The 15,420-nt window shown below is 32.9% G+C and overlaps 1 protein-coding gene across 1 annotated transcript; it reads right to left on the minus strand.

Moving 5' to 3' along the window:
• Positions 1-1,416: 1,416 nt before the first annotated feature.
• LOC134266020 (MOB kinase activator 1B) lies at positions 1,417-7,798 on the minus strand. Its single transcript, XM_062748237.1, has 4 exons — positions 7,604-7,798; positions 4,539-4,705; positions 3,988-4,215; positions 1,417-3,459 (listed from the first exon to the last, which is right to left on the minus strand). Exons 1-4 carry the CDS (start codon positions 7,615-7,617, stop codon positions 3,218-3,220), a joined length of 651 nt encoding a protein of 216 aa, XP_062604221.1. The 5' UTR covers positions 7,618-7,798; the 3' UTR covers positions 1,417-3,217.
• Between the last annotated feature and the right edge of the window lie 7,622 nt (positions 7,799-15,420).

Raw genomic sequence — 15,420 nt, forward strand, 5'->3', positions numbered from 1 at the left:
GTGTATCATCATGTCAGGAAAAACTGGATATTTCATCATTATATCAAACAATATGTTGTGAACATATGATGCATCATTGAAATGTTTTAATTTTTTTCCTAATGCTTAAAATGTGGTGTTTTTAGTCATTTCAGTTTCAAAATAAAGTGTAATTTGAATCTGCAGATTCTGTTATGCTTTGTAGTTATACATGTATGTATAAATGGAAATTTTAGTGAGATATTTTAAATACAAATTAAGCTGTTTGTTCTTAAAAATTGGTACTTTATTTTTAGTGAGATGTAATTTTTGGCGATTTTAAAATGCTAATCAAAGAAGATATTAAAATAAAACAATTAATTTTAAGCGGTATTAAATTTTAGCAATCTCATAACCTTGCTAATAATGCCAAAAAATAAATCCTTACTAAAAATTCTGCTTATATGGTACATGTATAAGGAACAATTTTGAATGGACGATAGCTTCTTCGTCTAGCTGCTGAATACTCATTTTCTACTGGATATGTAGATTATATATTGAAGTAACATTTAAAACAACATGGTAGCATATTTAATAGACTCTTATGAATGATATTTAATCAAGACATTGGCAAATCTCATTTATCTCAGACTGAAAGGGACTGAGAAAAAACGGACATTCAAGGATTAAGAGATTGCCTTGGAAATTAGAAACCTGCAAAGGTCATAATCTGGCAAACATTATATTTAAAATTTAGATAGCCTAAGATTTAAAAGCTTCATTTGAGAGTACAATTTTAATAGACCCTTTCAGGGTAAATTGAAAATGCTTCAGAATATGGTTTTGGGCAGTTTACCGCAGATGGTGAAAGTACATTTCTTCCAAACTTTGTTGAGTTAACTTGATTAATACTGCCCCTTCTGTTTCTTTGCTCCTCTTAGATGAAAACAATTTGATTAATACTGCCCCTTCTGTTTCTTTGCTCCTCTTAGATGAAAACAATTTGTCATCAGTCTGAAAACTTATAACATTTTCAGCTTCTCCAAGATCATTGGGTCAATTTCAACCAAACTTGCTTCAAAACATCTTTGGCAAAATGGGATTTAAGTTTTCAAAAAGTTAATGGCAACACACTCTTTCAAGTGAAAATTTATTTTTATCTTTTAACATGTTAAAGGTGGCAAGCTGTATTGTATAAATCTAGGCTGTATCTAGGGTGCCAAAGTTGTCATGACCCATAAACTTTATAATATTCAGTTGAATGCCAAGTCCTATTGTCTGACAGAAGCCTGGGCTCTGGAGTCTTTGTTACTGTCATGTTTCTTTTTTTCTCTCTCCATCTAGCCAACCCACTACAGCATTGTCACTGTATCTTCTCTTTCATGGTGTTCACTCATAGATTTGCACGTAACGGGTACTAAATCATCCACTTTCCTGTTTAACAACTGAAAGTCAGTGTTTAAGTTTTGTATGATTTAATGTGGGATCATGTTTCTTACATGTATCTACATTAATAACAATGATATAAACAAGTGCCATGACATAAATTATATTTTTGGCATAAAACTTGCTTCTTTTGTCAAAAATGAAATTTGCTAGTGTAATTTTATAACCTTAACTTGCATGACTTTACATAAAACTAAACTGAATCCCATCAATTAAGGAACTTGTACATTTATCTACTATAAATTGGAGAGAACTACATTCCCAGCTAATTAAATGCAAACATCATCTAATATGAAAACAAAGTTCCAAAAAATTATAAAACCCAACCTTGACTTTTGAAAGACGATGTATCATAGAGACATGAAATAAAAATTAGGGATTTCTCAGTTATTACGCATTTAAATCATATCTTATTAACAAGCAATCTACATTTATTTACAGTCACAGTCTTAATATCTAAAAGCCTCTCCATACAAGTTAAAACTTATTGCACTATTGACTAATTAGCAGTTAAGACTTTGAAGGCCATGAATGATGATCCACATCTTAATAAGTGACCTCTCTAGAAGCACCCTCTGGTCACTAGCACTTAAACCACACGAAATACAGGACAAATTCATTGTGTAGAATACATGGGTTAACAAAAAAGTGAGTATATTCTTTTCTTCACATCTGAATTCAGAAATGGGAACAAAATCAAAATACAAACGTACATTTAAAACTTAATTGGTAACATGCAAATCAAATTTGTGAATACATGCACGAGTTTAGGTGATTTATATATTGAGAGCTTGTGGTCTTTCACCTCCAGCACCTTGATAAGCCTTGACAAAGAAAAAAAAAGACCAAAAAAAAACATACACAAAAACAATACCTTTTGTGACCCTAACTACATGTACATATTTCATGCATAAATTTTTATCACAGTCATCCTTGCACTCTAAAAAAAAAATTGAAAAAAAACTAAAATAGCATTGTTTTTTGAAGTATCTAAGTTTTTCGATGACTAAGTATTTGATATTGTTTGGATATATGTACCGATATTCATGCAAAAATACATACTAAAAATAATCCACCTTAATTTTCTGGGGAAGGGGCAAGAACACACTGTTATACTGAGTCATATCATCAGAGAACTTGAATGCCTTTTCATATAATGACATTTAAAACTGAGAAAGGTTGTCCCCTCTCTTAAAGTTTAAAAACTGAAAATGATCAATTTTACAAGAAGAATGATGAACAAATTACAAGTTTTTACCATAAAATATGCAATTACATTGTATGTGTTAAACATTCTGGGCAGTTCTCTATACAGTGTACATCAAATGGCTGTAAAACTAAGACAATCTTGCCATATTTATAGCATATCTGACACAATACAAAAATAACAAGCATTTAATGAGACTTGTAATGCATACGATATCATCTGTTGATCCAGTTCACAAAATAAACAATTGAAATCTGTGAAGCATTATATACATCTATGTGGGCAGAAGGGAAGGGGGTTGTGGTAAAAAAAATCAACATACGCTTTTGTTTCTTTTGACAAGAATGGAAATGAAAATGAGTAAAATAATAGCAAAACATACATAAAAAGACAGGAAAAATATATAATAAAATGGTTTTAATACCTAGTAAAGGAGAATAGTAAAAGAAAGAAAAATAATTCAGCAATAAAATTTCATAACATATTCCCTGCAGGAAATGTCCAGATCCCAGATGTCCTCACAGAATAATTAGTTTTGTAAGTTCTGATTCGACTAGTCCTGTCACACATTTTGGATATGGCGTGGGTCACAACGCGACCCCCCCACTAGCGGTCCTTGCTGGTCAGCTTGTCAATGAGTTCTTGGAGTGGTGCCAGCTCCCGTCGTTCGATCAGGTTGAACTCCTGGACAAAGTAGATGAAGTGCTTGAAGGAGGTGTTGAGGTGGGCCTCCTCACTGAGCTGCACCACCTCCTTGAAGTGTTGGTGGTAGATGTGGGCGTACACACGAAACAGTCTTTTCAGTATCGTTTTGGCAATTGAGAGGAAATTTTTCGGAAATGGCACACCTTTAAAAAAAAAAGACAAACTTGTTCAAGTGACCAAAGAAAATATCAAATGGAGCTAATGTATATACAACCAATAGAAATGATTGCTGAATCAGAGTTGTCAGGCCTAAAGAAAAACTACTTGATTTCTAAAAGGCTTGCAATGTTAAAATCCAATTCACTAAATCCCCCTAGGTATATCAATTTCATATGATAGAAAATAAAGATCATACAACTCAGTGGTAAAACTCTTTTCTTTTTAAAGACAAAGATATCTTTATAATGGCTGTGAATAATTTATGACTACCCTTTGTTGTTTTAAAATGCAGATAAACATGAACAGGAAGTAACAAAAAAGTCTACCACAAAATTAAAGATACTGCTAATAACAAAACATTTTTAATTTTTGCCTTAATAAAATTCTTCTACTAGAGTTAATACCAAATTTAAATGATTTATCCAGTTTTTATTTACATCATTCTGACAATATTAGTGACATCACAGCTCTTACATATGCACAACAATAAAGGCATTATCAGTGTCACTTACCAATCTTTGAAGGGAACAGGTTTTCATCATCGAGTTGGTCTTGGACCCATGACATGAGATAATCAATATATTTTGGTGCCGAGCACTTGATGGGCTTTTTGACTGTCTGCCCGTCTGCCCAGTGATACTCATATTTTGGTCCGGCTGACATCACTGGGCAGGTCTCTTCTATACAGAACTCTGTGATGGTTCCATACAACATGTTTATTTGATTGAAGAAATCTACAGCTGTCAAAGAAATAAATAAGCTTCAGAAACCTGACTTTATGCAAAAAGCAATTTTAATGAACAGACCAAGGTTTAACACAGGATAATATTTTATTTTGAAAGAAATGATAGGAAATTTTTTTTTGCATAAATCTACAGAACATCCTCCAGGTTGCAATACTTATGGCCAAATTTGATACATTATTAGACTTGAAATTTATTCTAAATGCACAGGCTTATGAATTTTCTTATTCTCTCGGATAGTCAGGACTGCTCTTGTTAGCCAAAGAATGTATGACCAGTGTAACAACTATAGAAGTACCATCCTTGTCATTGGAACTTACTATTGACCGCCACCCATTCATTGAGATCCTCCCCCTCCGGTAACATGACAGCCTGTCGTAGATTTCCGCTGCCCAGTGTGACAGCGGCATGTTTCATCAAGTCATACTGATGCGTGCCTTCAGGAATGTTCTTTTTGGGCTTGAAGGTCTTGTTGCTTCGGCCTCCACTGCCAAAATAAAATGAATAATTATTTTTTGTGGGAAATAAACTTTTCTTTCTTTTAAAATCCTGATAACAATATTTCCATTCCCTTGATTTATAATGCCCTTAAGTTACTGATATTCCTGTCTACAATGTTTACAGAAGGTGTATTTTTTGTTAACCAAGGTTTTTCCTTGCAAATACTTTCTTTATTTTCTTTTATGTAAAACATTTATTCATTTCCTTAAATGTTACTTACTGCAAGCAGCACCAAAAAAAAAAAGAACTGCAATGATTATTGATAAAGATAAAGCTTAACACTACACAGTGAATCTGTACATTTCTATTCATTAATAAAAATCAATGATGTACTAATAGCCCCTCACCCCCCCCCCATTAGATGATTAATACATTATCAGCATCACCAAGAAAATTAACAATGATATAAGGGCATAAGGCTAGAGGGCTAAAAGGGACGGGGGGCTAAAATAGGCTTTGCCTGCTGTCCAATCCAATTCACTTTTATCTGTGAATAAAAAGGGTTAGTCTGTAAGAACTGAAATTAAATGGATAGTACCTCTTCTATCACTGTAAATAATAGCAAACCAACTGCATAGTAGGGGTGGGACGATACACAGATCTTGCGATACGATACGTATCTGGATACATTAACACGATACAATACGTATCTCAATATTATGACAAATTATAAAACTCTCCAAAAAAATAGTATTTTATTTAAATTTTTTGTCTTATGAATTATAAAACTATTCAAAAGAATTAGTTTTTTTATTTCATATTTTTTGGATATTAAATCAACGAATTATTCTATATCAATCATGTGTGCTTTGAAATTAATACTTGAAGTTCATCAAAGTGTGATGATGCCCAAAAGGCCCTGCACTGTATTGGAAGAAGAAGAATTTCATTTACTTAAACTTTACAAAAACAATAATACATGTACATATTACCAAATTTTTATTAACAAGTTAATTACAGATAGTTGTGTAGTTCATCAAAGAACACTGACTAAAATTAATTTTAAAAACATTGCATGTACATTATTATTAATTACTGAAAGTCTGTAGCCAAGTTGAGATTTAAAAAAAAATCCACAGTTTGTTATATCACATGTTCTGGAAATGATACTTTCTGTGCATAACACGCTTTACATACTAAACTTTTCTTGTCCAATCTTCTAAGGCTGCTTAAAAGTTAACATGGTTTACCCTAAATCAAAGACTTATTAGTTTTACAGTTTGTTTTCAATATAAACATCATCTCTTTGCTTCGTACAAGCCGCCATTTTCCGAGGACTTGTACTTTCATTTTCTATTTTTGGTTAGATCGTTCGTGTATCGTTTCGTACAGATATTCTAATGCTTGCATCATAAACAGTATCTTAGAGGAAAATATCGGTATGTATCGGTATATCATCCCACCCCTACTGCATAGTGCACAGTGTACAATTAAAAATGCATTAAAAGACCATTCCGAGTTATTTCTGTTACCTACGATTCAATATTAACCTACAACTTTTTCACACACAAAAAGAAATACTTTTTGAAGCAGGGGTTTTCCTGGCTTGTTTTTGGGTCCGTTTACAGGACCCATTCCCAATCAAAAAATCAGCCATATTTTCCCAATTCTGAATCTTTTTTTTCCCAATTTTGTATCCTTAATTTTTTTAGAGAGTTCAGAAAGAAGTACAATACTTTGTTTCCTTGCAAGACGTCTGAAAGTCTCAACAGGTGTCAACATGCGATCGTATCATCGCTCTATATCATTTTTTTATCATCCAATAACAGCTGAATAATGTGTAACTCTTTATAGCTGTCTACACTTGTTTACTCTATTGTAAAACAGACACTTATTGGTCCCTTCATTTTCATTTATATGGGAAAATAACAAAATTGGTCCTTTTTAAAATTTTCCCAATTTGATCGCATTTCGCGTCAATTTTCCCAATTCTATGGACCCCGGTCCCAGTTAAAAAATGGTAGGAAAACCCCTGTGAAGATTTCTGACTGTAAACAAATGTGCTTGTTCCACCATGAAATATATTATGCATTTCTTCACAACTTACTAGAAACAATCGATAATTTATCAACTATAGTGCAGAAGATCCATAATTATTATGCATAAGTGAGCATGGTCTTTTGTCTAAAACTATCTAATCTTGCATTTACTATTGCTACATCATTCCACAAAGGTCTTGTTTTGTTTTCTGGTTTGTTACATATATACATGTTAAATCTAAAAGATCAACCTTTTTTTTTTTTAAATTTTAGTGATTATCAAACTTTAGGCACTAAAGTCACAAAACAAAGTAAACCCAAGTTAATTAGGTCAACCAGCTGGGTAATCAATTGGGTTAACTCAGTTGCAGCAGTTGTACAAAATGGATTAAATATCGCAGGTTAATTGGGATAAAAATTGTCTAGATTAGGTCAACTTATACTAGATCAGTCTGTTATTGATTTTGTAAGAGCACCAGTCTGTATAAATGTTATTTTGTATATAAATCTACTATGTGAATGCAATATATCACAGTGGAATACAGAAGCAAAATTTACTTCCATTTCCGCTTACAGTCAGATCTATATTATTTAGTGAATACCTTACAATAAATTATTTCTTCTCATATAAAGAATACAGGTATAACTATCTAGACAGAGATACGACAGGGAATGAATCAGTGACCCTATATCTGTGTGAAAATTAGGTAAAAGTTAGTCAAGTTTCTATTCAGTAAAACAAAATTCGTGACTCTGATCTAACAATACATTAAGTTCAAACTTCCAATTAGTTGGTTAATAATAAATTTCATTCTGAGTAAAATTTAATGAGATTGTTAATACAACAAAAGCCCCCAAGTAAACAAAAACAGCCAAATGTCAAGAAGCAAATCAATTCAACTTACAATAAAAAGCTCATTCTGCATATACTTGGCAAATATGAGTAGATATAAAATTCCTGCTACTTTGTATCATGGATAGAATGGTCAGAATTTATCTGACAACTGATAATTACGCCGATGTTGATAGATTTTCCTCAGTTTTGTTGTTTGTAAACATAGAAAATGGTCGCCGGAAACAAGAACCAGGAAGCTAACAAATATGAAACGCTTGGACGAAGAAGACAAAATTAGGCCTATGTTCGTATCATTTCCAGTTTTTCATATGTAGCAATATTTCAAACAAACTCATATGATGATTTACAGATATATTCCATATTTTCATGGATTTACATTAATATTCCCTATCTTTGAAAAAATAAATCCTGATAAAACGGAAATATGTTTTATGGTAAAAGCGAGACAACTCTCAAATTGAATCAACATTTAAAAAAAAAAATATATATATATATATATATATATATATATATATATATATATATATATATATATATATATATATATATATATATATATATATATATATATATATATATATATATATATATATATATATATATATATATATATATATTAAAGTACAATATGAATTTTTAATTCTTTTTATGCGCCCGAATGGATAGATCCAGGGTGTATATCGTTTTAGTCCTGTCCGTTTGTCTGTTTATCTGTTTGTCTGTCTGTCTGTTGTCAACTTTAACTTTCGCCATAACTTTTGAACCATGAGAGATAAAGACTTTATTTTTATTATGCATACTCCACTAATCAAGCTCTTTCAAATGACACCAAGGTCAATGGACTTGTGACCTTGACTGGACCTATATGCTAAAAATAGCTTTTTGGAACTTTCGCCACAACTTTTGAACCATGAAAGATAGAGACTTCGTATTTGGTGTGCATACTCCACTAATTAAGCTCTTTCAAATGACACCAAGGTCAATGACTTTGTGACCTTGACAGTGACCTATATTCTAAAAATAGCTTATTGAACTTTGTTGCTGCCGGGCGCATAGTGTTTACACATCTTGTTTTTTTAGTCTTTTATTCTTTTTCTATTGGGGGGGGGGGGGGGGTAGTGACTAGTTGTTGTTATTGTAAATGTGTATTTGTGATGTTAAATTATTTTTTTCCTGAGGAAGGTCTGAATGAAATATATGGATAATGAATAGTATTTAAGCTCAAATTAGTCAAAAGTCAATTAAACAATACAAAATAGGAGCAGAACTAACACGGACCTCCAAAACATCAGACTTGGGATCAGGTGCCATGGAGGAGTGAGCATCCCATGCAAACTGGTCACACCCGACGTGTGTTCCTTGTCATGATCGAGAAATAACGGGAAAATCCGTCGACAATTCAGTGTGTATAAATAATGGCCTAACAATTAGTATGAAAACGTCAGTCAGCTGTTGACTCAGTGATAAATTGTATTTGCTGACAAGGTCATTGTATCGACCATAGAACTTATGAAATTATGGCTTTAAACGATGCTACTGATATTCCTGTTTCATCAACTTGTTTGTCAATAATTTACATCGTTTTAGAAATTGTACGTACGTGGAGCATGCTCTTGAGTATCGAATCAACTGAGAGATATAAACTTCGCATGCAGGTGATGAAGGTATATTGCTGCATATATGTAAGGGAAGTTGTCGATTGAAAAATTAAAGTATTCATGCACTTTTATCATAAAGCTTGGTTGTTAGATTCCTATAACCTTCTTTTTCCAAAAAAAATATTAAAATATGAGACAGATGAGTCAGACTCTGTGGTATTTTTTTTTTCTCAAGCTCACCGGAATATATCGTATCGACATCAGATATGAATATAAATGACCATTGTTAATTGGCAATACGTCGTCGATATACCCAGTATCTTTAAATGTTGAATTGAATGCCACAGCATATGTTTTCTTCTATTCTGGTGTAAGATTTTTGATAAATTCTGCTTTATATGAATACAAAAATAGTTCTGCTAATAATGGGGCGCAATTTGTATCCATGCAAATTCCAGTAGATTGGATAATCCTAATCCTAATCCAAACCCTAACCCTGACGTTACCCTACCTTAACCCTACCCTAACCCTAACGCTTACCCTTACCCTACCTCTAACCCTATCTATAACCCTAACCTTAACCCCAACCCTACCTTACCCCTACCCCTACCTTAACCCTAACCCTAACCCTAATATTGTATTGTCAATCAGAAACTCAAGCATCGTTTTAATGTCAACTTCAGAATACTCGTGTTTACAATCAGAATGTTTTTTAACAAAAAAAAAAAAAAATGAAAATAATCAATGACAAGGAAAGTAAATTTACGAGTTACATTTTTATTGAAAATACAGCTGTCATTGATATTATAAATCCTGGACTTTAAGTATTATTTAGAGTACGAGTTTATTACTGTATCAGAGATACAGGGCGGGGCTTGAGGCGAGAGCGATAGCTCGAGCCGGGCCCCGCCCTGTATCTCTGATACAGTAAGAAACGAGTATTCTAAATGACTTGTGACATGACCTTTCTAAGGACCTCACTAATTTACATGCGTATTTGGGTGTATACCTCCCAACCAATCAGATGATTTTGTAGAAAGTTGATTTAGTATCCCATTTTAAGCATTCTCAACTGAAATGCCGAGTGAGATGGACGTGCAGGTATCTATCATTTTAAAATTTTTAAGGGATGCATAAATTAATTTGTTTTCCAAAAATTTTATTTAGATTTGATTGCGCAGGGTTTTTTTTCTCTATGCAGCTCTTGCTGACATTTTTTTTTTTCAGTTTAAGCTACGATTTAATGCAAAACATTTTGATATACAAGAATCATGTGGGAATATTTTTGAAACAAAAATGCTTCGGGAGATCGTAGATTCTGAGAGAAATGTCCGACAATGTCCTATACCGGTCGTCGTATACAAAATTGAAATAAGCAGATGAAAGGAAAAGGGAGGTATTTTACCTTCACGTTTTCATTAAAATGTAGAGTAACCAAACGGGGATACAGCACTCACTGGTGCCCCCATCCCACCTTTGAGTTTTTTTTCTTTTTCGCTTTCTTAAATTTTTTTTTCTAAACTTGTATACATACGGTTTTTAATTCATCAACAAGTAACGAAATGACCACATAGGTGTTGGTTGATTATAAATCTACCCCCCACGGAATACGATTTTCCGTTTTTTTTTTTTTGGGGGGGGGTCAAAGTAATAATTTGTGAACTGCCCCACTCCCTCCTTTCTAAAATTTTTGAATCCGACAATAATTCCCTTATGTTGTAAAATTGTATTTTTAATTCACCTCAATTTTTGAGTAAATACTAACAGTTCTATGGCGAATTGAACGACTGGTATGTCTGTATACGAATACAGCTTTCCGTCATCGCTAAAAATAAACCGTACTGTATCGTTGATATTTTGCAGATACAGTACAGTTTCTGCTCATTTGCATAAGAAACGCCCACAAAAAGTGTTCTGTATCGCAGTTACAGTATGCTTGACTTCAAAGGAAAACTCGCCGGGTCATGTCACAATTTATCGTGGAGAATGGTTGTGTATGAAGCTGAAAAGTCGTAAGTTTTAAGCTACTGATTTAGGTAAAATTTGTGATTTCGAATTTTCCGACAGTTCCATGGAATTTTTAAAATACCGGTATCCACATCTGACTTACACCACTTCTAAATATATTGTTGCGCTGTATACTCTTGAAGTTTCCCTTTCACTGCTGTTATAAAAAGAAGCTTGGATGAACATTTACTGGAACCCGCTAAGTATCTTGTTTGTAAGGATTTTTATAAAGTTCTGGACATAGGTGTCGGAAGCAGATTGAAAGTGGAGGGGGGGATTCAAAACTGACATATGATTTTGAAGAAGTTTCTCTTTAGAAAGAGGACTATGAGCATAAGCTGGATTACCACCTAGATATCAGACTCGGAAATGTATGACTAAGAAATAAGCAAGAAAAAAAAAACTTGTCCAAGCCTGAAAATGCTATTTCCTGGATTGAAATGAGTTAACTTCATAAGTCTGGATTCTCCTTAACTCTTGATTCAACCCCCTGAAAGCAGGTTATTAAAGACCCCCCCCCCCCCCCCCCAAAAAAAAAAAAAAAAAAACAACATTTGAAACTTTCGATATAATCAAGCAAATCTTGGAGTTTGTTTTTTCCATTATCACTAAAATATACATGTACTAACCCCCCCTCCCCCGCTTTCCCTATACCGATACTATATGCCTTTAAATTTTGTCATTTGTTACATGTTATTGCATGCAGTATCGATTCCTTGCAATAAGAATAACTCCACACATAAAATATTTTAAAAAGTTTATCTTATATATTTTATTTGCTTATTTGAGTAAAATAAAGGGGTATATTTTACTTCTTAAAAATTTGGTCAGGTCATTATATGTCCGATCGGGTCAATAAATCTTCATAAAATATGTGGATAAATAAGGTATGTGCCATTTATTAAAACGTTTATTCAAAACAATCAGAAGAATTATATCACTGTCTAGAATATTCGTTTAAAATAAATATTGTTTTTGGCGACTTTTATGTTTGTTAGGCAAATAAGAATATTATTAGGTAAGGTAATTAGTATCTTCTATATAACCTTGAGCATTAAATATATATCAAGAAAGGCCATTGTAATTTACCTTTCGTCAAAGCCAGAGGGTACATGTACAAATATATTTTCATCTGTTAAACAACTGCCCGTTTGTAAATTTTTTACGCATTAGCCAAACAAAATTTTCTTACTTTTGCAAAGAATTTCAATTTTAAAAAGTAATCCTCTCCTTTCCTTAAAAATTGAATTTCAATAAAACCGTTTTTGTCCGATAAATGTTTTACACATTTTCTATTCCATTTCATACCGTCTTCAAGCACTGTAGACACGAGGCGTGAGGAAGACTAAAAGCCTGCAAAAATGGTAATATTTACATGTCTAAAGGGAAGAAAAGTGGCCAATATCGTCTAATGTTACGTTAAATAAGATGAATTTCATAATACTGATCAATGTTTATTGCAAGGAGCAGAGAATGTTCAATTGCTACAAGTTTTGCGTTGTCGCGTTATGTCGCCATTTTTCTACGATAATTTTTTTGTGAAATAAAACTTCCTGGCTAAAACGAAAGTGTGACAATATTGGCGTTTATCTTATTTTGTTGTATTTTTTACATTTTTAATCTCTTTTCCCCATGACGCTCTGTAGCAGACTACTGCACATATTATTAAACCTGGTGAAGTTTGTGAACACCAAAATGTGTTACTTGGTTAAATACCTTGTTAATATAAATAGCTGCAATGATGTAGACTTCTCCCTTTTTTTGGGGGGTGGGGGGAGGGCTACAACTACTTAGAATCTCTGTAATGGTGCAAAGCGGGAGCGATTTACTCCCGCACGGATTTCGGCTCAAATTGACAGTAAACGGCTATTTAATTAGTCTTACCCGGACTTCCAAAATGTAGTTATCCAAGACATAAATCGATCCGAAAATATACAGAACAATCCATATATCACTTATTTTTCGTGTATGTCTACATCACAACTTAAATTTATTTGCCATGTTTACTGACCTTGACATATTTAATTTGGGACAGCCAATGAGATTAAGGATCTATTGGGAGCAGATTTCTTTGGAATTACCTTATTTTAAGCCTAAATATTGCTGTTTACGTAAAAATAACACATGGAATGGTTTTATTTATTAATGTTTACTGATACTATTTTCTCAAATATTTATGAACACCAACACCTGCTTTATTGAGTTATTCTAAATTTCAAGCGCAAGTCTCGGTGCGTCATGCGTGAACTGTCATGGCTGCAGAGTAAAAGCTACAGGTAAACACTCAGATTTATCTAACATGGTTTTTGCATTAAACGGGCTATGTTGTCGACAGTGAATAAAAATCTCGTCTTACTAGAAGTAAAGTTGAATGTAAAAACAATTTATTCTGCCTGCAGTCGCCCGCATTAAAAAGATATTTTTTGCACCATTACGTAGATGCTGTGGGATTGTAGCCCTCTCCAGAAAACATCAGATAAAAAAAAAATGAGAGAGGGCTACATTATTGCAGCTAATATATAAATAATGAATGGCCTTTTGGAGGAAGTGCATATTCATCCTTTATTATAACCGATGGTAATATAACCGTTTTAAGGCCACATGAGATTATCTGTATATCATCGGTGCCAGACAACTCACCGAAAGACAGGTCACCGACAAAAGTGAAATTCACCGAATGGACAATTCACCGACAATAGTGTCAGCTAGTAGAAATTCATATAAGAATTGTTAGATGTTGTGTTAAGTATTCAGATATAATAAACATAATCAAAGATGTATATAAAAAAAAACATGTTTTTCTTTGTCTTTTTTTGTATATACATCATAATGATTGTTGGTCTTACATTTCTCATGTTGATTGCATACGTATATAGATTGCTTCTCGTGAATACGAGCAAGGTCAAAGGTGAAGTTTTTGATTTAATAAAAAAAAAAATTGAAATGGATAAAAACGTTAATTCACATACATGAATTTCTCTAAATATTTTTTAAATTTCCATGTTCTATATTTTCTGTCGATGATGTACACATGTCTTTCGGTGACTTGTCGTGTCGGGAGTTTTATAGTGTCGGTGAAAAAAGTGTCGGCGAGTTGTCATTCGGTGAGTTGTCTTTCGGTCACCTGTCATAGAGCTGTATATCATTACTAGTGTTAAATCTAAACCCTTAAAAGGGCATGGTAATCCAAGTATCAAAAGGGAACTTTGTGTCGTGACAGGAGCTCATGAGGGCACTTTTTGAAACAAATGTAATATTCTTTAACATTCTTTTCATACTGAAAGATTTATTTAAACAAGTTATTTAAAGATAATTTCATATATCTGTGTTTCAATTCAATTTTGAAAAGAATACCAACAGCAGTGTATGCGAAAGTCACTCAGGGGTTCAAAAATCCTCAAGCCCGACGTCCCGGACTAACAAATTCCGGATCCGGACTCGGCATTTAGAATTCGCCAAAGTCCTGGGACTTGGCTATGTTTATTGTTTATCTTTTTTAATAAGTTAAAAAAATGATCGTAAAGCTAAAAATAAAGCAAATTCTCAAATGTATTAAGTAAAAATGTGGGTTTGTGGGCGTTAAAATACCCATAAAACATTACGAACGTTTCGAAAATACAATCCGTCTTTTTATTTTCCGTTGCGGTTAGACTCTTGTTTTACGCAATTCCTCATGTTTCCTCCTATATGACAAACGGCAATGAGTTTGTTAAATTTCGGTTTTAGCTGTGACTTACAGCACATTCTAATTTCTATTTATTGTAACAGATGGTTTATTCAGTAGTGAGTATTTGTAAAAGTTATTGTAATGTACAAGTAATCTATCATTCTGGTATTGTGTTGAAATACTCATGTATGACTATATGACAGTTTATGGAGGAAAAATAAAACATATATTAATACATATAGTCTTTATTCATTCAATGCAACAAATGAAAAGAAATTATAAGTTACATATATTTAATGATGTATAGGTAAATATGGACTCTGAAATTTCTTCCTCGGACTTGCCTAAAATTTACTCCTCAAGTCCTGGACTTGACCATGACAAAAAAAATTTTGAACCCCTGGTCACTGGACTGTCGCTTTTTACTTGTAAAATTTAGTTTGGGTCGGTAAAAAATTTCAGTATACAGGACCAATTGTCCGATAAAAAATAAGGCCAAATAAAGCTAAATTAAGATGTACTCATGGTCCAATTTCCCACACGTATCCTTTACTTGTTCCATTTAGCAAAACTGCCTGACCAGTTTTTAAGTAA

The sequence above is a fragment of the Saccostrea cucullata genome, unplaced genomic scaffold (genome assembly GCF_032062105.1).
Source record: "Saccostrea cucullata isolate Sc308-1 unplaced genomic scaffold, CSIRO_AGI_Scuc_v1 ctg275, whole genome shotgun sequence".
NCBI classification, from domain to species: domain Eukaryota; kingdom Metazoa; phylum Mollusca; class Bivalvia; order Ostreida; family Ostreidae; genus Saccostrea; species Saccostrea cuccullata.

Bases quoted from the DNA above. Each gene is read 5' to 3' on its own strand.
- LOC134266020 (XM_062748237.1), bottom strand. The intron at 4,216-4,538 runs GTAAGTTCCAAT...TTTCTTTGACAG, and splicing joins TGAATGGGTGGCGGTCAATA to CTGTAGATTTCTTCAATCAA. The intron at 3,460-3,987 runs GTAAGTGACACT...TTTTTTTTAAAG, and splicing joins CCTGTTCCCTTCAAAGATTG to GTGTGCCATTTCCGAAAAAT.